We start from the raw sequence: 25,042 nt of genomic DNA on the forward strand, positions 1-25,042 counted from the left end.
GAGTATATTTATGAATATAAGAAATCAACTCCATAAGAGGGATATATTTGTGAATATGAGAAAACAACCCTATGAAAAAAGTAATTTTTTTTACAATGAGAAAACAGCCCCGTAAGAGGGTATATTTATGAATATGAGAAAATAACACCGTAAGAGGGGTATATTTGTCAATATTAGAAAAGAACTCTGCAAATGGTATATAGTTGTGAGTATGAGAAAATAACTTCGTAAAAGGTGTATATTTGTCAAAATTAGAAAACAACCCTATAAGAGAGTATATTTGTGAATGTGAGAAAACAACCCCGTAAAAGGGGTATATTTGTCAATTTCAGAAATCAATCCCATGGAAAAGTAAATTTTTTACTATGAAAAAAATAATCCAGTAATAGGGGTATATTTGTTAGTATGAGAAAATAACCCTATAAAAGGGGTATTTTTTTTAATACGTGAAAATAAACCTGTAAGAGGGGTATATTTGTGAGTGTGAGAAAATAACCCTGTAAAAGGAGTGTATTTTTAATATGAGAAAATAATCACGTAAGAGGCGTATATTTGTCATTTTTAGAAAATAAGCCCATACGGGGTATATTTGTTAGTATGAGAAAACAACCCCATAAGACGGGTATATTTATCAATATCATAAAATCCCGTAAGTAGGGTATATTTGTGAGTATGAGAAAACAACAACGTAAGAGGAGTATATTTATGAATATGAGAAATCAACCTCGTAAGAGGACTATATATGTGAATACGAGAAAACAACCTTTTAAAAGGAGTATATTTATGAATATGAGAAATCAACTCCATAAGAGGGGTATATTTGTGAATATAAGAAAATAACCCCGTAAGAGGGGTATATTTATGAATATGAGAAAATAACACTATGAAAGTGGTACAATTTTTTATATGAAAAACTCTGTGAAAGTGGTACATTTTTTAATATGAAAAACTAACTCCGCAAGAGTGGTATATTGGTGAGAGTGAGAAAATAACTCGTAAAAGGGGTATATTTGTCAATATTAGAAAAAAACCTCGTAAGTAAGGTATATTTGTAAGTATGAAAAAATAATACTATAAAGGGATGTATTTATCAATATAAGAGAAGAACCCTGTATATGTGGTATATTTGTGAGTATGAGAAACCAACCCCGTAAGAGAAGTATATTTGTCAATATTAGGAAATAACCCCGTGAGAAGGATATATTTGTAAATATGAGAAAACGACCCCATGATAGTGGTATATTTCTTACTATGAAAAGACAACCCAATAAGAGGGGTATATTTATGAGTATGAGCAAACAATCCTGTAAAAGAGGTATATTTTATAATATAAGAAAATAACAGCGTAAGGTGGATATATTTATAAATATTAGAAAAAAAGTCCTTAAGAGGAGTATATTTGTGAGTATGAGAAGACAACCCCATAAAAGAGGGTTCTTTTTTAATACGAGAAAACAACCCTGTAAGAGAGGCATATTTGTGAGTATGAGAAGACAACCCCGTAAAAGGGGTATATTATTTACTATGAAAAGACAACCCCGTAAGAGGGGTATATTTATGAGTATGAGAAAGCAACCTCGTAAAAAAGGTATATTTTTTAATACGATAAAACAACTGATGGTTGCTAATTGTGTTAGCTACAATCTAACGCAGTGTACCTATCGATGCAGTCTAGCACTAATGGCGAGTATCAAGGTCGTATTCCTCGGGAAAGTGAAAGCCCAGAGTTACTCCTTTGTTCTTTGTTATATTAACCTAAAATGAGTGATGAATAATTTCTAAACTAACTAATAGCTACAAGCTAAGTTCTAAGGGAGATGCAGGAGTAATTGATAAATAAAATAACCAAGACAGGAAAGTAAAACCCAAAGGGAACCTAAATTAGTTGGCAATCAAACAAAAGATAAAGGATTGGTGAGTCTAATTATGCTACCCGTGGACGAATTCTTAACCGAATTCGGTTTCTCTCTCTCGATAACCGAATTCCTAAACCTAATAACCTAAAGTTGGAATCTCTTCCTAATGATTGATTCTTAAATTAGCATTAAGCTTTAATCCGCCTCTATTAAGCTTTATTAATTCTTAATCCGGCTAGTTAAATTATCCTTATCTCTAAGAGATTATTAACCAGTTCTTGCTATTTAAAATTCCAATTGCCAAATGGACTTCTCAATCACACAAAGCAATCTAAACACACAATTCACAACGTCTCATGAATAATGCATTATCTTATTAACACTAAAAGCAAGAAGAATACAAAACTATCGCAAACAATCCAATAATATAATACTAAGCCAACATAGTAAAGAAATCCCAATGGATTTAATCAATCTAGCTAATCATGTTCATTATCAAAATCCACAAGAATTCAATTACAACAATGAGTAAAGATAGAGAAACCCGATTACACCCTTAGATGAGAGTAAACAGCCCCAATTCCTCTTACTCGAATTGAATCGATTCTTGTTCCTCTTGCTCGATTTGAAAACCAATCAATGAACCTTGCCCAATCTTCAATCTTTGAAGGGAATCCGATTGAAACCTTGATCCAAGTCTCCTTTTCCCTTGGTTCCAGCTCAGAAAACCCTTAGAGAGAGAAATATCAGGGTTTGGGACGTTCTCCTCCGCTCTTCTTTTTCTTTCCTCTCTTCTTTCTTTTAATTAATTCCCCCTGTCGCCAGCCAACACGACTGTGTTGATGCCCGTGTTCCCAACACGTGCTGGTGTTTATGCCCGTGTTACTCTCTGTGGCTGTGCTCCCTAAAAACTTCTTTTTCTTTGATGTTTGATGCACCCAACACAGCCGTGTTGGGAACACGGCCAGTGTTAAAACTAACACGGCCATTTTCAGCTTCCTCATGCGCATACTTAGCTTGTTTCGGCAGCTTTGACGTCCAATTATGCTCCAATTCTTCCCTTTATCATTCTTTGACTTCTTTTGAACCTAATGCACACAAACAGACGCATAGGGTGAGTGTTGGGACCAATTCACATCCAAATGTCCATAAAATCAATCTTAAAAACCCCATTTAGATGTGTGTATTTTACGCACATCAACAACCCCGTAAAAGGGGTATACTTGTGAATATGAGAAAACAACCCCATAAGAGGGGTTAATATTAGAAAACAACCATGTAAGAGTGGTATATTTATGAATATGAGAAAACAACCCCGTAAGAGGAGTATATTTATGAATATGAGAAAATCATACCATAAGAGGCGTATATTTATCAATATTAGAATATAACCACGTAAGAGGGGTATATTTTTTATTATGAGAAAACAACCCAGTGTAAGGGGTATATTTTTCACTATTAAAAAATAACCCATAAGAGGGCTATATTTGTGAGTACGAAAAAAAATCTCGTAAAATGAGTATTTTTTTTAATACGAGAAAATAATCCCTTAAAAGGGGTATATTTGTGAATATGAGAAAACAACCCTGTAAGAGGGGTATATTTGTCAATATTAGAAAATAACCCTGTAAGAGGTGAATATTTGTGAATATGAGAAAACAACCCTGTGAAAAAGGTAATCTTTTTTACAATGAGAAAACAGCCCCGTAAGAGGTGTTTATTTGTGAAAATGAGAAAACAACACCATAAGAAAGGTATATTTGTTAATATTAGAAAAGAATCCTACAAATGGCGTATAATTGTGAGTATGAGAAAATAATTCCGTAAAAGAGGTATATTTGTCAATATAAGAAAAGAACCCCATAAGAGAGATATATTTGTAAATGTGAGAAAACAACCCCGTAAAAGTGGTATATTTGTCAATTTTAGAAAACAATCCCGTGAAAAGAGTATATTTTCTACTATGAAATAACAATCTAGTAAGAGGGTATATTTATTAGTATGAGAAAATAATCTTGTAAAAGGGGTATATTTTTTAATAAGTGAAAATAAACCCGTAAGAGGGGTATATTTGTATATGTGAGAAAACCCGTAAAAGGAGAATCTGTAAAAGGAGTGTATTTTTTAATATGAGAAAATAATCACATAAGAGGCGTATATTTATCATTTTTAGAAAATAACCCTGTAAGAGGGTATATTTATTAGTATGAAAAAATAACCCCATAATACGGATATATTTATTAATATCACTAAATCCCGTAAGTAGGGTATATTTGTGAGTATGAGAAAACAACACTGTAAGAGGAGTATATTTATGAATATGAGAAAACAACCCCGTATGAGGGGTATATTTGTCAATATTAAAAAATAACCCCGTAAGATGAGTGTATTTGTTAGTATTAAAAAACAACATGGTAAAAGCGGTATATTTTTTACCATGAGAAAACCACCTCATAATAGGAGTATATTTGTGAGTATGAGAAAACAACAAAAATGGGTATATTTCTTAATATTAGAAAACAACCCCATAAGAGGGGTAAATTCTATATGGATTACTCAGTAGGATCATGTTCAATAAACTTATTTTTATAACAAGCACCCATATGTTTATCTCAAAATCCCTATTCCTCAACCTTATGAGACAGATTGCTTACTTTATAAGTAAGTGATAACGCATTATGAGCGTTTGATAAATATCAAACTATCAATATCTAATTCTTGATCAAATATCAACAATGAACAAAGTTTAGGAACGTATGTAATGAGAACCTCATTATTATAAACTCACTTTATAATTTCTTTTACATTTGTGTTTACATTCTATGGCGTTCATCTCTAACGGTTTGGATTATTTCTTGATAAAATCCGACTACACGTACCATTAGAGTCGAACAATGACTTTAGTATAATTGTGCGCTATCAATTGTGATGTATAAATTAACACAAATCATCTGACAACTCTTTATCTTTAAGACATGCTCTCATAACTTTCACTACTTTGATTAGTCATTATATTGTTAGGTGTCACTCATGACTTCTGAGAACTTTAAAGGTATTAGGGGAATATCTCTTATTAGTGATTATGATGTGTCATAACGTTTCTCACTGTCAACTCAGTAATAAACCTTGGAAGTCACACACAATAAGAGAAATAAGAGCAACTTACAAATTAGACTTGCAAAACCTGAAAAGTATTAGCACATTTTAGTCTCAATAGCTAATAAAATCTGATTTGATCTAGATTTAATTATAAGAGTTATAATTTGAAAGTTCGAAAAAGATATGTATATCGTATAACTATATTTGATTGATATTCTAACTGAGTACAAGTGTAAAATTGTTAGTATTTGCCCTTAAAATTAATTACACTTTAGTTAAAGAGTTAAATCAAAAATTAATATATAATTATTAAAAGGAGGTAAAGGATAAAAATTAAAAGGAGTTTTAATTTATATTTTCATATATATTAATTATTTAAATAATAAGTGTATTAATTTAATTAATAATTAGAGTTTTCTTTTAATATATATATAAAATAGTTGTTATATATAAAATAGTTGTTATTTATGCCGACAACACAACATAGTTTTTTAAAACAATATTGTAGAGATTTTGATGGCTGCGGAGGAAACAAATTTAGGGTTTGGCTTTGACAAAGAAGAAAATTAGATCTCTCTAATGCTGCTCCTACTTTCTCTATGATGTGGATAGACTAGAGGCTATACAGTTCAGGAACTAGAAAGCCAAGAAAACCAAAATATCTATTTCATTAAATTTTTGCACTATAACATGTAATTTTAATTATTTTAAGATAGATCTAGACACTTGATTATGTGAAATACAATCTGATTTAATATATGCAAGAGTTATGATATGCTTGAGTTTTAAACCTTAAATTGTTTAATTAATTTTTATTAATTGGATTTGTCTAACAAATTGTTAGGCATATAATAATTTTTGGGCTCAAGCCTAGTATAGGTAAAAATGGAGGCTCAAGACGGTAAGCCCATCATATTTGGTTGATTAAATTAATTAGCTAAATTTTAATGCAAACGGTGAGTAAAATGGTCAATAAGATAGTAAGCAAGGCGCAATAAAAAAAGGAAATTATTTTGTCAGTTAGCACTAAATCAACAACTGCTTTGACGCTGTAACCCCAATTAAGCAAGATAACGGGGCTGTAAAGCAGAAGAAAAAGAAGCATATCTCAACAAAAGCAGGAACTTGGGGATGCCTATGAATAGAGAAGGAAACAATAAAGAGAGGGACATCAACATTCAACCAACAAATACCAACAACAATTCTCAGCAAAATCAGAGATTACTCAACACAATTTCTCAACAAATATATTTTTCAAAACTTTAAAATTACTATCAAATCTTAATTCTTTGTATTTATTTATTCATATTTTTATTATTCAAATTCTAGTGTTTAATACATTTCTTAGCAAATTAAGGACACTTTATTCATCTTAACATTTACATTATTTCTATAAAATTACAATTAATTCTTGTGATGTCACTTAAAAATCTAAATAAATTGTCAATAAAATTTAAAAATTTATAGTTTCTAATTTAGAAATTATTAAAAACACATTAATTACAATTAATTTATATATCTACGCTCGTGCCATGTTCAACAATTCTATTTTTAATTAAATATATTTTTAGTATGGAAAATGTAACAACTTCCACTGAAATAAATTTTTAGGGAAAATATATTTTTAGGGAAAATATATTTTTAACTCGGCTAGTGGTACAATTCCACTAAAACATAGTTTTTGTCGAAACAAACTATATATAAGTTATTGAGTCCTGGTTAGAGAGTTTAAAAGTCCTGTTTTAACTACACGAGGTCATACTTAGGCCATATTTGAGCCCTTTCCCTGTCTCTACCCGGCTCAAGTCACCAAACCCTAATGATTGAGTCCCTCCAGCACGCACAAGCATAACCTTTTCTTTTGGACAATAAACTGAACCAACTTCAGCCCAAATCCAATGAAGAAACATACGAGTAAATACGGCTACCTTTGCATTTCTTAGAGCAGTAAGTAGCAGTAATAATAAAAACAGGTGATAATAATAATATTATTATTAATAATTAATAATAATACGTGGAGAGCTAATGTAGCAACAAGTGAGCAAAAGGGAGGGTTTTTTTTAATTTTATTCTTTTCTCTGATTCTAAGATCTGATCTGTTATTGCCAAATCCTATTTCCCCAGGTACTTATTTGCTTCTGATTCTAGTGTTATTGAAACACTTTTTTCTTTTGGTTTTCTTTTTATTCGTCCAGTACTGTGTGAACTGTTTGACGTATTTTTTTTATTTAAATTTAATTTTATTGATGGATTATTGGTCTCTTTTTAGTTTCTGTGGACTTCTATTTATTTATTTCAAATTTGATTCTACTTTTGTAGAGATAAAAAATGAGTTTTTGCAAACCCTTGTATTTCTGGTTATTTCAGATGTAAAGATATGGAGAAAGAAAAAAAAAATTACAGAGGAAAAACAAAGATTTGCTTTTGCGTTTAATAGACCTCAATATGTATTATGTAATTTGCTTTTGGAATTTCGAAATGGCAGTTTGGATGGCTGTTTCTCTTCCATAAGGAGCATTAGTTGCTCTATGGTTCATCATGAAAATGCATTGCATAATTTTTCTGCTCTTAAATGTAATAAGCAATGATGAAAGGTAAAACTTTTTTTATTCTTACCAGTTCTCACTGATTGGTTTGTTTTATTCTGTTAGTTAAACAAATTTTAGTTTTCCTTTCTGAATTGATAACTTTTTATGTGATGGCTTTATGCAATGCAAAGTTATTTTACGGTCTGTAAAGCATATTTTCAATTCTGTTTTTGTCTCTTAAGAAGCAATGAAATGAAAATAACAGTAATAAGAGGAGAAAAAATATACACAAAGAATTTTGGGTTTCGTTAGGAATTATTTCGTGATCTTGAGTTTGCTTTGTTGGCATCCAGATAGGTTTGGAGGCATAGAGTTGGGCGAATGGGGATCCAAACGATGGGATCTCAAAGTAATGGCCAACAGTCTCATCTGCAGCCACCCTATCAGTTGAGAAGGCAAAACTCGTGGTTTAGTTTAACTCTTAATGAAGTGGAAAACCAACTAGAAAATCTAGGAAAACCCTTGGGTAGCATGAACCTTGATGAGCTGCTAAAAAATGTTTGGAGCACTGAAGCAAATCATTTGGACATTGAAAATACCTCCTCAGCATCTTCTCTCCAGCAGCAATCTAGCTTAACATTGGCTAGAGCATTAAGTGGTAAAACGGTGGATCAGGTATGGAAGGAAATTCTGCAAGGGCAGAAGAAGAGGTTCTGTCAGGAAACAAAAGCCCAGGAAAAAGAACCTACACTCGGTGAAATAACTTTGGAGGACTTCCTGGTACAGGCAGGGCTTTTTGCTGAAGCTTCATTAAGTCCTATGGAATTGGTCACTGTTGATACAGTGACCCCTCAAAGTTTCCCACAGAAAATGGCCTTGTCATCATCACCATCAACCGGCACTTTATCAGACACAATGGCGTCAGTGCAAAAAAGGGATGCTCCAGATACAGTTGAGAAAAGCATAGAGAGGAGGTTGAGGAGAAAGATCAAGAACAGGGAATCTGCAGCACGTTCTCGAGCTAGAAAACAGGTAGACTTTTGGATTTCATCATATTCAAGAAGTTCAATATGTTGAGATTGTTCATAGATCTATTTCATTTGTTCATTATTCTAAAACTTTTTGTGGAAACAGGCTTATCATAACGAGCTTGTGAGCAAGGTTTCACGTCTGGAGGAGGCAAATATAAAGCTGAAGAAAGAGAAGGTAATAAATCTTTTATTTATAAAATATTTGTTTAAAGGTGCTTGCTGTTTCATTTGTTCCTATAAACGCCCTTTTGAAGCTCTGTTAACTTAGACATGAGTATTGCTTTGCTGCATGTAGTTGAACTGATTGCAGATATAGAATTTATAACTCCATGTTTGTTATGCCCTCTAAATCAGTCAATAATGAAAACTGTATATGGCTTGATTCCGACTAGGTGTTATAATCCATATGATTATTTATTGAGATAAAAAGATTATTTTCATCTGCTTTTCTAGTTGGATAACTGAAAGAAGAAAATCATATTGCATAGTGAGTGTTCGTGATTGGTAATATGTCTATAAAGAGACGAATATCTTTATTTGGAATAATCATGCCAGAAAATTAGTTGTTGATGATTTCTTCTTCTTTTTTTATTTTAAGTTTAGCACTAAGAATCTTAGCATAAATAAAATGTTCAGATTTCAGTATCAATGTTAGTACTGTTGACATTTTATGAACATCCATCAAGTTGCAGCCACCAAATACTTACTGAAAAATGAGTGCTTCTTTGATTACTCGAAGTGGTCTTCCTAGGTTTTTTCCTAGAGATGGGCTGGAAGATTTTGTTGCTTTCTTTGCCTTGACCAATCCTAATCATATCCAATTACACCTAAAACCACAAGTTCCAAACATATTCCTCTCTGTCCTTTCCATTAATTAGCAAAATCCTGCACTTAAATTCCATACTAAGCTGCTATAATGCTTCTAGAAAAATTCCTGTTACCTGGTCTTAGAATATTTTCTGTAGAGTGGCTTTCTTTGTTGAAATGTTGAAACTTCTGTATTTAGAAACTTGACACACTTCATCATAACTTTGCACCATCCAGTAACAAGTTTATGGAACCATATCCCACCACTAAGCTCACATTGGAAAATTTTTTACCAAATTCTACTCTATGTCAGTGCCAGTAATAGACATGTCAAGTTTGATGTCAATTTTATGAGGCTGCTTACCTGGCTTTCTGCAGACTACACCTTTTTTTCTTCTTTTTACTGAAAATTCCAAGTTAGTGCATTTATATGTTAACCTAAGTCTATACCTTTTGGCATTGTCCAATGCATAGCCAGAAAACTGGTAATTCAGCAGACAAACTGCTAATTCCTTTGATGTTTATACATATGCATTTGTGCTTGGCATTTCAGTAATTGTTTTCCTTTTTGCCACCACGCGTAAGATTTACATGTTCCAAAAATCAATTCATGCATTTGTTTCAAAATACATTGTATCTTTGAAACATAATTGCTAATTTATAAAACACAAGTTGTTATTGTTGCTTTGCTAGTTGTCCTATTTATATAAATTACCAAATATCAGTTTGCAAACTTAGGTTTGGACCTAATTAATTTATTTCAGAACCATATAGCATCTTTTTGAATAGAAATGATTGTGAAGGTTTTAAAGGTCCAAAATGATTTTTTATTCATATAGCTTTCTAATGAATTTTCTCAAATGGTACTTATTCTATCTTAAAAGAATTTGGATTTCTCTTAATGCTTTGCAAAAGTAATATGGCAGTACTTATAGCCAATACATGATATCTAAAGTTAATAGATAATACATTTGAGTTTAAAGTTACAACAGAAGATGCAAAATAGTATTAGATTGAAGTTTTCATTGAAGTTTTCATTAATCGGATTTCAATTACACAGTTGATTCTCATCCCCGATCTGTTTGAAGTGTTTTTATTTTCTTGTGAATAAATTTATATCGAATAAAAATCACATAACTCTAGAAGCACTATAGCAGCTTAGTATGGATTTTTGTAATTTGGGGAACATGCATGACATTATTAAGGTGAAGAGATCTAGCATTAGGAATAGAAAAATAATCAATCCAACAAACATTGAAACTTAACCATCTGCAGCATGAAGATGATGATTGCCCTTATAGTTATTGCAAACGTTAAGATTTGAGAGATCATGTACTATATGATGAGTAGGGGGAGTTGATCTATTATAAGAATTGGATGTATATTGCTAACTAGTACCTCCATAGGCAAGTCTGAGAAAATTTGAAGCCTGCAGAATAAAAAGTATCCGGATAATTATAGAAAAACCAGTTGAATTAAACCTATTGTGACAACGATCTACTGTTTGATTCCTTAAACCACAAATCTGACAGGTGCTCGCTGAAAATCATTGCACCTATTATTTGCATAACCAAGTCTATAAGTTTGATCACCATCACATTTTGGTGTAGGTAATAAAGGACCTCTGTTTACCAGATTTACCAGTGGAGTTTTCTTTATTGCTCTTAATTAGAATCTCATGAGCAACAAGTTGCCTATGAAGTTCATGAAAAGGCACAGGTTCAGGTCTTATGTTCAAAGCTGTAATGACGGAGTCAATATTTCTATAAATGATGGGATTGAATTCAGTTGATGAGAGTGTTCTACCCACTGCACTTAGTTCATCTGCTAGAGGTTTTGCTTTCTGAAGATATTCAGATAGACATATCATTTCATTTCAACTCTTAAAGATCTATATAGAGTTCCAGTTGTCGGTTTTGCGACAGAACTGAAAGGATATGCCAAAGCATTCCATATTTGGGTGGAGGATATAAGACCAACAACATAAGAAAACTTCTTTAGTAAGAGAAGATAAATTCCACAATATTGACATTTGATCTTATTTAAACCATTTTGCAGGAGCATGATTGGGAACAAAAATAAGTGGATTGATTTTAGTTAAAATTTATTTTCGAAGAGAAGACTTTGTTTTATCATTAAACATCATTAAATTTTGGTAATTTAACAGAGGGCTAAATTGAGTTTATAAGCTAAATAACCATTAAACTTGAGTTTGATAGCAAAACAATGGGCTATAGTTGTTGATATGGCAATATTGGTGAGGGCCGCAGAAGTTTGAGTTGTGATAGACATATCATTTCTAAATTGGATTTTGAATGTTAAACTTTCATCAAAAAATCTAAATTTAAATGATTTAGAACTTATTCTGTATAATCTTTGTTTAGAAATGCATTGGCATGGGCAACCTATTCCGTTTTCTCAAGACCCTTGTTTACATATAAGTTGCTGAAAAAACTTGGAAAAGAAAAAACACTAGCATGAAAAGTGTAGACACATGCCCAAAATGAAAACAAAGACACTGACATTTATTTATAGCGTTTCCTCCACATCTCTTTCATACTATAGGTATGCCTCTCACGGTCTTTTCTTTTTCTTCCTTTTTCTTCTTTAGTCAATCTTATGGGGAAAGAGGTATTATAGTCTGACAACCATCATGTTTCATATTTGTTTGTGTAAGCTATGTTGGCTTATATAGCTGCTTTGTCCACAATATAAAATCATTGCCAGAAATGAGTTGAATTATCCAATAGTCCCAAATGGCTGGAATCCAAGTTTGCTGCTCCAACCATTACTAAACTAATACCTATTTTATTTAGTACTTCAGGTTCTTCTATTGCAAATAATATAAATCCCTTAGTATGTTACAAATCTGATGCAGATGACAAGAAATTCAAGTTTTAGGAATCAAGCAATGTATAAATTATGGTCTAGATGACATATAGGGGCCTATATCTTCTTCATTTTTAATTATTTTTTCTGCTGAACTACAGAGAAAGGGAAAACCTTGATATTGTTTTCCTGCACTTGTAAGTAGAGGAATTTACGTTTTCTCTCAAATAAGGATTCTAGTATCTTTACATCCATTCTTTTCTTTTCTTTTTTTCTTTCCCTAATTCTTTCCCAGCCCTTTACCTTGGAATGGAATATGAATTCTAGTAGTTCTAATATTTCCAGAAGATACCTTGCATGGAATGCACTTGCTAAATCCACAAGATGAGAGTACTGACTACAGAAATCTGTTTTGTAGTTCTTTTATCCCATTGTCTTATTAAAATATGGTTTTGATTTATACGTTTGTATGCAAGTTTTATTTCTTTTTACCTTACCTCTGGATAGGGCATGCCTGTGCCTGTGACTTGTATAACTAGGTTCTAAGATCCCCTTTGCCTTAGCCATTTTCTTAAAGCATTTGTAGTCTTACAAGTGGTGCACTTCTTAGACACTAAAATTCTTTGTTTAGCTGACTGGTTATGGATGATTTCTCATTAGTTGAGTTAGAAGAAACACCTTCTGGCTAATTTATTCAGAAGAGATGAACTAAATTTGATGCTTTAATTTGCCTTCTGTCTTGTATCTGGAGTAGAGACATTTATTGTCAGTCAGCAAGACTGCTTCATAACCTAAAAAGAACTGAAAATTGTTAGCTGATGAAAACTAACCCCCATGTTCCTTCTATTAACCTTCTAGCATGGCTGACTAGCAGCAGATTTTCTAATACCCCTACTAATTTCCCCTGCTTGTAAGTATTTGTGGCTATCTTAATTTAAATGTAATAGCCGGCTCACTTTCTGCTAGTATAATTAGTTTTCTTCTGCAAGGCTGTTGCTGATCTGTCACTTATTTGTTTTCTCTCTCTTTTTTATTTTCTAATTTTTATCTGCTTATTTATTTTTCTCTCAGGAATTTGAGAAGAGGTTTCCTTGTGAACCTTTACTAGAAAATAATTATCAGCTTAGAAGAACATTTTCAGCCTCCTTCTGATATTTATTTCTGATCGCGAGTTTTGTAGCTTCTCCAGTATAGCTGTTAGCTTCTTGGGTTTGAGGCAACCGGAATTGGGATATTGTCTGCATTTTGCCTTTCTCCTTAGGTTCTAGTTCCATGTACATTCATAATGATCGTAATATTTTATACAGCACAGAATGTGCCATGTTCATATGCTTAGGTTCTGTCTTGTTTTGCTGGAAACAGTAGGCTTTATGCTCTGTATGATATTTTTGAAATGTTTATATAATCTAAATGCATTAATTTTCAACTCATTTAATACCTTTACCTGGTATTTGGTTTCAGTTTCGGTTTTGGTTTCTCTCTGCCCAACTTGTTCCTCTGGTTTGTGGTTTGGCTGTTCTCCTTTTGTACTGGATAATTCCATTGTAACCATAGTTATAAATTGGGATCCGTTTTGGCTGGCTGGAATGGCTGAGATTCTCCATTCTAACCAAAATCTGTAATGAAAATCTTTTGATTTATTTCTTTGAATATTTTTGCCATTTTGGAAAAAATGATTTAGTATTTATGATAATGTAAATTATGCAAATTTAATAATTATAATATTGTAATGATTTTGATTTTGAGCAACTAAATTGAAATATTCATTCAATTAAATAAAGTACATCAGTCTCACAAGCCCTAAGTTCTAAAGTAGAATGTAAGGGTGGACTATGGGTCTCCTTGTTTTCTCTGATGTCTTCCCTAATCAGAAGGTTATCTTGCTTTCCAGATTTAGCAGTATTTCTTTCCTATCATTTTGGGCTCATGAAATGATACATATATGTACTGGTGCATTTGTAGGTAAACTGGTCACCAACATATTTGTAGGTAAACCGGTGTACATGTAGGTAAACTCGCTATCAACACATCTCTCCGTTTATTTTATAATTTAACTTTTGTATATTTTTGTATGTAAACTGTTCACCAACACATTTGTAGGTAAATCGGTGTATTTGTAGGTAAAATTTTCTGTGTCTTATTTTATAATTTAACTTATGTGTATTTTGTCTCGTATAGAAGAAATCTTGTTTAGATTTTGTGATAGCTTTTTCGTCTGAAAAGAAAAAGTATGTGGAAAGGTGAAAAAAAAAGGAAAGAAAAGTGGAAGGAAAAGACGGAGGGTGGATTGAAAGAAAGGAAATAAATGGAAGGAAATGAAAAGGACACTACAATAAGTGAAAGGAAATGTTGGATTATGGATGAAAAACACTTATTTACTTTCATTGTTATATTAAGGCTTAATTACTAATTAAATTGAATTTTACACTTTTAAATAATTTTATCTAATTATTTTCGAATTTTAAAATAAATATTATATATTCAATTTATTTTTAAAAATATTTTTTGAAATTTTACAATGAAAAAAATAATGTGACAGGTTAATTATGCTTATTAATATAAAAATTACTTAATTAATAAAAAATTTATTAGATTTAAATGTTAAATATGTGAAAAAATGCACATATACAAGATTTTTAATGGTCATATAATTAAGTTTAGAATAAACTATTTTTATTGATTTATAATTATTATTCTTTTAATAAGCACAATTGACTTCTAATATAATTTTTTTTATTGTGAAACTTCAAAAATTATTATCAAAAAATATTTTTAAAATAAATTAAAAAGATGAGTATTTGATTTAAAATTTTGAAATAATTGAATAAAATTATTAAAAATATAAAATTTAGAATTTAATTTATAATTAGACTGATAATAATATAAGTTAAGACACCAACACTATTTAAAACTATAGTAGTCAATGAAATCTGAGACACTGACAAAAAAAAGGGACAGTTTTAATCGTCTTTACACATAGCTTAAATTCTAACATCAATATTATGATATATACATATACTTTTTCGGCAATTAGCATGTACAGGTTAGACACAACTATTTTACTCTCCATTTAAATCATTACACAATTTTTTTATTATACTTTTAAAACCCATCTTTTATTATGAAAATATAGTTAGGTATATAATATTTAATTAGATGTTAATTTCATATTTTTATAATAAAATTTTTTTTTATACTTTTTCTTAGAATATAATTTTCACATCAAGATCAATTATATACTCAAAGGTAATTTAAAGTAAATATATAGTTTATGTTATTTTTTGAAATAAATTATATAGTTTATGTTTAATATTTTAATTTTTCTCTTCATTTTTGTACTACAATAAAGGCAATATTATTTAATTTTACTATAAATAAGTTATTGAAAAAAATCATTAAGACCTAATCTTTATGAAACTAATACTTTATTATTCGATATAAAATACAAATAAAATATATGTAAAATAATGAATAAAATTTCTATCCGTAACTATTGTGTGTTTGTGTTATTAATAAAATATATATCGAAAAGTCACTAGTCACGAAACTCATTTTGGTTATTAGTATAAATATTTTATCAATATTAGTGCCTATAGTGTCTATGACTTTCCTGCAGTGTTGTAGGATTTTTTCTATGTCAGGGTTTTGATTTTTCAAGTTGGTGTCCGGGTGGCTAGTATAATGATAAATAGTCTTATTGTCTTCGCATATACATATGCGGGACAACAAATTCACTGTCGTAATCAATTTGGTGTAATTACAAATCCACCCTTGAATTACAAATCAATTTGGGCAAAACACTTTTGGGCTTTCAACATTATAAGTGACATGTGCCACCAAATTCTTGGCTACCTTTTTTTTTTTTCTTTATCTCTTAATTTTCTAAAATCAAACTTCTACCACTAAACTATATAATTTAAAATCTTATTACCATATAATTAAATCCTCAACACCTTTACATACATTACTTCAAAGTTCATATTACAAATGTTAGATGCATGTTTTAAAAGCTAATTGAACTTTTACTTTTTAGTTCACATATTATGATATTATTATATAAAGAATATTATTTTATTAAGTACAGCTGTCTCTCATTTATTTTTATAGTAATATAATTTTTGAATGAGTCTAGTTAATATGCATTGTTTTACACATGTTTATATGTCTAATTACTTCCACTTTTTATGCATAGTTATCTTGTTTTATGCCAGAATCACGTGTGTTTTGGTTCCTTTCATGTTTCAGGTGATCATCGAAGGACATTATCAGTAGTCGAGGAAGATACGTGCAAATACAGACCAGAATCCATCAAAATTGAGTAAAGGCTATTATTTCAAGGTTGAGCATGGCTTGGACTCTAGCCGTCCTGAACCATCGACATTTGACCCTCGAAAGTATCCTTTTTGTATGGTTTTCGAGGCCACCATGGCCTCCATCATAGCTCGTGGCAGCTCAGCATCGGCGAGGGCACGATCAATGAGAAAAGCTATTTTTCAAGACTCGAAGGTCCAACACGACCTAGACTCCGCCTGTGCTGACCAGCATGGGCTTGACCATGGCCGTGCTGAGACAATTATATAGGCAAAATCAATTTATTTTGCTAGGGTTCGATTTTCTGACTTGAGATCTCACATACATGCACGAACCACCCTTTCTTAGACCTCGATATTCGACTTTGGGAGACTATTTCGTATATTGAAGGAGGGATTCTAATGGTTCAAGCATCACATTGAAGATCAAGAGTGGATCTGGAGGCATTCAAGAGGCAATTTGAGGTTCATTATTCAGATTTAGGGATTTAGGATTGTTCATCTGACTTGAAGAACAAGGGTGTACATGTTTCCAATTTGCTTTCTGTATTTGTTCCTTATTTTGTATTATTTGTGAGCATGAATTGCTAGAACTGTTGAACCCATTGGGGTTCTCTTGTTTGTTGGATTGCACTTAATGTTTAGGAGATTTTGATTATTAATGCTTGTATTCTTCTTGCTTTCATTATTAATAAGAAATCACATTATTCATGAGAAATTGTGAATTGTGTTGTTCATATTGCTTTATGTAATTGAGAAATTCATTTAGTAATTGGAAACTTAAATAGCAAGAACTGGTTAATGATCACTTAGAGATAAGGGTAATTGACTAGCTGGATTAAGAATTAACAACTCTTAATAGCAGTGGATTAATCCTAAGGCTAACCTAAAATCAATCGTTAGGAAGAGATTCCATCGTTTAGGTTTTTAGGTTTAGGAATTCGGTGTTGTCGAGAGGAAATCAAATTCAATTCAGAATCTACTCACAAATAATCACAATTGGTAATCAATATAATCTCTACCTTCATTAAAATCCAACTAGCTTAGGTCCCCTTGGGTTTGCTTTCTCCCTTTGATTGTTTCACTAAATCTTTGCAGATAGTTTGACATTTAGTTAATTACTTAGCTTGCATTTAGTCATAGAATAGTAACTTCATCAATTTTATTTAAGGTTAGATATTATAAGACGCTGTAGTAGCTCTAGGATCACCCTTTCCCGAGAATACGATCTTGATACTCGCCATTAGTGCTAGTCTGCATCGATAGGTTCACTGCTTTAGGTTGTAGCTGCATAAATAGCATATCAAATTTTTGGCACCATTGCCGGGGTATGAACTAGAGTGAATTTGTATTTGTGCTAATCTAGCCATTTTTATTTTCTGTCTTTTCATTCTTTTTATTCTTTATTTTTTTATTCGTTTTTATGTTCTTTGGTTACTGCCTCTTAATTTCAGGTAGTTTATGACCAGGAGCTCTAATCCTACTCCTGTAGACCCTCTTGTTGAATCAGAGCGATCCCTCTGTCTTTTGAGGAAGCGTATGCAAGAAAAAGAGGAGGCGCGGATAGAGATTGAAGACCTTGTGAATAGACCAGCAAGGATGGGAGACAACAACTAGGTTGCAGATGAAAACAGGACAATCTACGAGTTTGCTATACCTTCTCTTGAGGGGACACAGACGAGTATATTGCGACCACCTGTAGTAGCCAATAACTTCGAAATAAAGCCGAACGTGATATAAATGGTCCAGAATAGTGTACAACTTGGGAGACTGCCGAGTGAGGACCCAAACGCTCACATAGTCAACTTCTTAGAGATCTGCGACACCTTCAACATAAATGGAATGACTGATGATGCCATTCGGTTGAGGCTGTTTCCTTTTTCTTTGAGGGACCAAGCGAAGAGATGGTTGCAGTCACTCCCAGCCAACACTATTATGACATGGAGATCTTTGGCTGAGAAGTTTTTATATAAGTACTTTCCTCCTGCTAAAACTGCTAGATTGAGCAATGATATATCTTATTTTGTGCAGTTCGATGATGAGAGCATTTATGATGCCCGAGAGAGGTACAAGGACTTGCTCCGATGTTGCCCGCACCACGAACTACCAGTATGGATGCAGGTTCAAACTTTCTACAGCCGTTTGAACCTTGCTACTAGGTAGATGGTAGATGCTACAGCAGGTGGGGCCTTGAATAGTAAGACGCTGGAACAGGCGTAAAATCTGATAGATGAGATGGCCATGAACAACTACTAGTGGCAATCCTCTAGGAGTCGGCCAATCAAGCAGGGAGTGGTCAACCAGCTAGATTCCACAACAGCCTTGGCAGCTCAGCTGGAGCTTCTGACCAAGAAATTAGACCAGCTTTAAATGCCGGTTCATGCAGCCCAGATAAGCTGCAAGTTCTGTGGTGGCTTGCACTACAGTGCAAACAGTAATGCAGGAGGTATATTTGCTTCACCTTCCACTTCTTCATCCTCTATTGTTTCTGTTGACCTTGAACAAGTAGACTATACGGCTAATGCACCTAGACAACAGAACAATCCCTATAGCAATACATACAACCGCAGTTGGCGCAATCATCCAAACTTAAGTTGGAGGAATAACAACGCTCGGGGACCACCCGACTTTCAGAGATTGCATCAGCAACCGCCACAGCCACAAGCGGGTCCACCCCAACTACCTCCACCTCAGGAGAAGAAGCCTAATCTCGAGGAGTTAGTGATGAAATTTGTGTCCTCTATCAATAATAGATTTCAGCAGACGGAAGCACACTTAGGAATCAGCAGACCTCCATTCAGAATTTAGAGAACTAGATAGGCCAGATTTCTAAGATGTTGGCTGAAAGACAACCAGGGACACTTCTCAGCACTACAGAGTATAACCCGAGGGAGCACTACAAGGCTATCACCTTGAGATCAAGTAGGCAGTTATCTAGTTCCTTACCTATAGCTAATAATGATGATGATGTTGTGCAGGATGAGCTTGCCAGAAAGGAACCAGAGCGTGAGGAGATAGAGCCTGTGAGAGCTGAGGACAAGAAGAAAGTCTAGTGAGAGAGTACCAGCCACCTATCCCCTATCCTGCTCGACTTAGGCAGGAAAAGATTGACCAACAGTTCAGTAAGTTTCTAGACCTTCCTTTTGTTGAGGCTATTTCGTAGATGCCGAAGTACACAAAATTTTTGAAGGAGATATTGAGCAACAAGAAGAGACTGGAGGATTTAGGATTGGTGATCCTGAACGAGGAGTGCTCCGCCATTCTGCAAAACAAGCTGCCTGTTAAGAGGCGTGATCCAAGGAATTTCACTGTACCCTATGTCATTGGTGAATTACCTATTAGTAGTGCTTTAGCTGACTTAGGATCTAGTATTAATTTGATGCCCACTAGCTTGTTTGATAGACTTGATTTGAGTGAGCCTAAACCCACTAGGATGAGCATTCAGTTAGCTGATAGGACTATTAAGATTCTTAGGGATATAGTTGAGGATGTACTTATTAAGGTAGAAAAGCTTATATTTCCTGTAGATTTTATTATCATAGACATAGAGGGTGAGAGTGTTATGCCACTGATCTTAGGTAGACCTTTCCTTACCACATTTAGGGCCGTTATAGATGTTTGTAATAGGAAGCTCTAACTGAGGGTAGATGACGAGACTATCACCTTTGACTTAGCGACTTCCATGAGACATTCCCTATACTATGATGATACTGTATTTTCTGTGGATGTCTTAGATGATGTTATTGAGTCTTATATGCACAAAATTTTACTTGATGACCCTTTGCAAGTTGCATTGCAGGGAGATGAGAAGGAGTTGTCCAACGAGCAAGTGTTGGAACAACTTGCTTGTTTGCTAGCTAGTGAACCCAGCCGTTCTACTAACCCATTTATTTCTCTTGACAGGTCAGACATGCAGAAGATGAAACCTTCAATTGAGGACCCTCCAGTCCTAGAGTTGAAGGAACTACCCAAGCATATAAGTTATGCCTACTTGGATAAGGCAAAGAGGCTGCTAGTTATTGTTGCAGCAGACTTCACTCCTGAGGATAGGGAGATGACATTATCGTCTCTCAGGAAGTACCCTACGGCATTCGCATATAAGATTGCGGACATCCCTGGAATCTACCCCAGTTTTGCTCGTACAAGATCTTGATGGAGGATAGTTTTAGGCTAGTGATGCAGCCATAAAGACGACTTAATCCGAACATGAAGGAGGTGGTGAAGAAGGAGGTAATTAAACTTCTTGATTCAGGTTTGATTTATCCCATATCTGATAGCTCGTGGGTGAGTCCTGTGCAGGTTGTAGCAAAGAAAGGAGGGATGGCTGTGATAAAGAATGAGAAGGACGAGTCGATACCAACAAGGGCGGTAACCGATTTTTGGGTTTGCATCGATTATAAGAGGCTAAATGATGCAACCCGGAAGGACAATTTTCCCCTTCCATTTATTGATCAAATGCTTGAGCGTCTATCAGACCATATGTTTTACTATTTTCTTAATAGTTTTTCAGGTTATTTCCAGATACCAATCGCACCTGAGGACCAGGAGAAGACAACATCTACTTGCCTCTATGGGACATTTGCATACCGGAGGATGCCATTTGGTTTATGCAATGCACTTGCCACTTTTCAGAGATGTATGATGGCAATCTTCCACGATATTATTGAGGAGTCTATGGAGGTTTTCATGGACCACTTCTCAATGTTTGGTAACTCTTTCTCATGCTGTTTATCTAATTTAGAGAGCATGCTTGCACGATGTATTGAGGCAAATTTAGTTCTTAATTGGGAAAAATATCATTTTATGGTGAGAGAGGGTATTGTGTTGAGGCATAAGATTTCACATGTAGGGATGGAGGTAGATAGAGCTAAGGTAGAGACCATATCGAAATTGCCACCCCCTAGTTCTATTAAGGCTGTTAGGAGCTTCCTCGGGCATGCTGGCTTTTATAGGAGATTCATTAAGGATTTTTCTCAGATAGCTAGACCTCTTACTTAATTGCTTGTTAAGGATGTACCTTTTGTGTTTGATTTAGATTGCTTACAGGCTTTTAAGTTATTAAAATAGTTACTAACCACAGCTCTTATCATGGTTTCACCTAATTGGTGGCTGCCCTTTGAACACATGTGTGATGCTAGTGACTATGGAGTTGGAGTTGTTCTTGGACAGCGGGTTAAGAAGAAGTTCCAGCCTATCTATTATGCTAACGAGACGTTGACAGATGCCCAAGAGCACTATACCACCATTGAGAAGGAGCTGTTAGTTGTGGTTTATGCCTTTGACAAGTTCCGATCATACCTTGTGCTATCGAAAACCATCGTGTATACGGACCATTCGGTACTGAGGTACTTATTCAGAAAGAAAGATGCTAAACCACGGCTGATTAGATGGATTTTACTCTTGCAAGAGTTTGACATAGAAATCAAGGATAAAAAGGGTGCTGAAAACTTGGCAGCGGATCATTTATCGAGATTGGAGAACCCGAGCTCGGTGGTACTTGATGAGAGGGCCATTGATGATAGTTTCCCTTATGAGCATTTATGTTCATTGTAGGTATATACCGATTCCCCTTGGTTTTTGGATTATATGAATTTTTTGGTTGCGAGGTATGACATATCAGTAAAAGAAGAAATTCTTTGCTAACTTGAAATACTACATTTGGGAAGACCCCTTTTTGTTTCATGTTTATGCAGATCAAGTGATTAGTTGATGTGTTTATGGGGAGGAAACTCTCAAAACCCTTAAGCATTACCATGAGGGACCAACTGGAGGCCATCAGGCGTCCAATCATACGGCTAGGAAGGTGTTGGATGCGGGATTCTACTGGCCTACAATCTTTCAGGATGCGAGAACCTTTATCTAGGTTTGCGATGCATACCAGCGGTCAGGTAATATCTCTTCCCGTGATGAGATGCCCAGACTAGTATATAAGTTGTTGAGATTTTTGATGTTTGGGGCATCGACTTCATGGGACCCTTTCCTTCTTCTTATGGAAATAAGTATATACTTTTGATTGTTGAGTATTTTTCTAAGTCGCCAGAGGTGCAAGCCTTCCCCACTGATGATGCCAGGGTAGTTGCTAGGTTCCTCAAGAAATTATTTGCTAGGTTTGGTACACCTAAACCATTGATTAGTGACAAGGGGACCCATTTTTGTAATACCTAACTAGGGAAAGTACTTAAATGCTATGGGGTCACACACCGGTTCTCTACACCCTATCACCCACAAACTAGTGGGCAAGTGGAGATAACTAATAGGGGTCTAAAACACATTCTAGAGAGAACCGTGGGGACTAGTAGGAAGGATTGGGCTGCTAAGTTAGATGATGCACTGTGGGCTTTTAGAACAACCCATAGGACTTCTATTGGTTTTGCACCGTATAGGCTAGTTTATGATAAGACGTTCATCTACCTGTTGAATTGGAACACAGGGCCCTTTGGGCTTTGAAATCATGCAATTTTAGTGTTGATTCTGCAAGTAAAGAAGGACAATGGTAGGTGGATGAGTTGGAGGAGTGGTGTCAGTAAGCTTATGACAACTCCATAATTTACAAAGCTAGGACGAAGAAGTGGCACAATCAACGACTGAAAGGCTCGAAAGAATTCAAAGCTAGAAACAAGGTTCTCTTATATAACTCACCTCTTCGGCTGTTTCCAGGTAAGCTGAAGAGCCGATGGTCAGGACCGTTCATAGTCAACCAAGTCTTTCCATATGGCACAGTGGAGCTGCATCATTCGGAGAAGGGAGACTTTAAGGTTAATGGGCATAGGCTGAAGCACTATCATGAGAACTTACTAGAAGTTGAGGAACGAGTGAACATGGTGCTTTTCCCGCGAGAGTAGTCCGGTGTCAAGTCCAGCTAAATGACTCGAGCACCAGAAAGAAGCGCTTTTGGGAGGCATTCCCATATTTAGCTTTACATTTTTTAATTGTATTTTATCAGTCGTTTGCATGTTTGATGGTAGTTAGAGCACTTGCTTAATGACTAAACTTAATTATTTGAAGCTAGGTTTTTAATAACTTAAGTCCGATTTTTGGTGATTGGTGAATATTAGCTTCACCGTCTAATACATTTTTACTTGAATTATAGCCTAAATGTGTATGTATGTGTGTTGAATGCAGGTAGGGAGTTGGGCGGTTCAAGATGTCGAACTCGGAGGCTGGATTTCAGTTGTTCACCACGGTTTCCATTGGCATCACGGGTTGGATCACCAGGCCGTGCTGATCAGCATGGCCAGAGTCCTGCCCATGATGAATATGCACGTATACAAGTTTGGGAATTGGCTGCCCACCATGGCTTTTGAAGGCACCATAGGCTGCAACACCAGGCCGTGTTGAGCAGCATGGCCATGCCCTTGCCCGTGGTGAACATGCACGTAGAGCAGCTTGGAATTGGTTGTCTACCACGGCTTCCGAAGGCACGACGGGCGGCAACACCAAGCCGTGCTGACCAGCACGACCACGCCCTTGCCCGTGATGAACATGGACATGGAAGACACTTCAAGCCTTGACGTAGGCCGAGTCGGGTTGTCTTTGACCCGGCCATGCCCTGCCGTCGACCCCCGTGACTATAAAAAGAGGCCATTTCAAACCTCTTACAAGTTTCCCACTCTAAAGTTCTATGGTGATTTCCTTCTTTTTCTTAATTTTTCTTACCTATCACGACAATTTCAAGTAAGTTCTTCGCCTTTTGCCTTTTATTTGGTTAAGTTTGAGTTCTTTATGTATTCTTTTTTATTTAGGACATTTTCATGTGCTCTAGTATTTGTTAATATTTATTGCTTTAATTGGTTTATTTCTTTTATTATTTATTTTTATTTATACTGCTCGAGTTTCATTTAGATTGTATTTAGCTCAGATTAGTTGTTGTATTTGTGTGATTTTAATAATGACATGCTAAGTGTGGGGTTCGGGAGTAGTAAAGTTAATTTATGGCATTTTATTTTGATAAATTCATAGCATAAATTCTCTTTATTAGGTGATTGATATTGTGGGCTGGAATGCCATTGGGCATTAGTTTCTCCAGGAAACTGAGGCTTTAGTCTTAGTTTTAAGCCTAAAGTTTTCTATTTATCAATTTCTAGCTGTTATGCTGCTAAATTTTCGGTGAAATTTATGTTAACTTGATTTCTTGTTCAATTACTAATGATTGATTATATTAAGGCAATATGAGGGACCGAGATCAAGCCCGTCGTCAGTAACCACAACGCGCCACTACTAGCAAGCGTTCGCATGGTGAGGGAACTTCTTCTTCTACTTCACCTTCACCTGGGCAACCACCAAAACCAGCACCCCCAACACAACAGCAGCTAGTCCGAGCAAGAAGAACAACAGCTGAAAATCCACCTGCACCTGTTCAACATCACTTATGGGCATTTCAAAATGCTGATAACGAGAGTCGCTTCCAAGTCATGAGATGGAAGCAAGTAATGGCTAGACGATGCATATATTTTGTATCCCTGGAGAGAGTTGGATTGGCTCAGGATGTTCATGTGCTATTTGACACACTACCTTACGCATGCTTCTTCAACATCATTGAGCCTACATACTGCGAGCTCACCATCGAATTTCTAAGCACCTTC

The 25,042-nt window shown here is 34.5% G+C and overlaps 2 protein-coding genes and 1 non-coding gene across 9 annotated transcripts; 2 read left to right on the forward strand and 1 right to left on the reverse strand.

Moving 5' to 3' along the window:
• Positions 1-6,711: 6,711 nt before the first annotated feature.
• On the forward strand, positions 6,712-13,892 carry LOC8276809 (ABSCISIC ACID-INSENSITIVE 5-like protein 2). 7 transcript variants are annotated; one of them, XM_048378277.1, is made up of 4 exons: positions 6,712-6,869; positions 7,837-8,515; positions 8,618-8,689; positions 13,612-13,892. In XM_048378277.1, the coding sequence occupies exons 2-4, from the start codon at positions 7,865-7,867 to the stop codon at positions 13,696-13,698; spliced, it is 810 nt and encodes a 269-aa protein (XP_048234234.1). In that variant the 5' UTR covers positions 6,712-6,869; positions 7,837-7,864; the 3' UTR covers positions 13,699-13,892. The 7 variants fall into 7 exon arrangements, with proteins under 7 accessions (XP_048234234.1, XP_015572636.1, XP_048234238.1 ...); XM_015717150.3 differs by having other exon boundaries at positions 6,713-6,902; XM_048378281.1 differs by lacking the exon at positions 6,712-6,869 and adding an exon at positions 6,884-6,902 and having other exon boundaries at positions 7,841-8,515.
• Positions 13,893-18,458: 4,566 nt separating this feature from the next.
• Positions 18,459-18,565, reverse strand: LOC112534182. The gene has a single exon (XR_003078487.2). It is a non-coding gene; the product is annotated as a small nucleolar RNA R71 (small nucleolar RNA).
• A 1,058-nt stretch (positions 18,566-19,623) lies between these two features.
• Positions 19,624-20,613, forward strand: LOC125369919. The gene is made up of 2 exons (XM_048373331.1): positions 19,624-20,080; positions 20,195-20,613. The coding sequence occupies exons 1-2, from the start codon at positions 19,624-19,626 to the stop codon at positions 20,611-20,613; spliced, it is 876 nt and encodes a 291-aa protein (XP_048229288.1).
• Positions 20,614-25,042: the final 4,429 nt, after the last annotated feature.

Source organism: Ricinus communis, chromosome 1 (genome assembly GCF_019578655.1).
Source record: "Ricinus communis isolate WT05 ecotype wild-type chromosome 1, ASM1957865v1, whole genome shotgun sequence".
Lineage (NCBI taxonomy): Eukaryota > Viridiplantae > Streptophyta > Magnoliopsida > Malpighiales > Euphorbiaceae > Ricinus > Ricinus communis.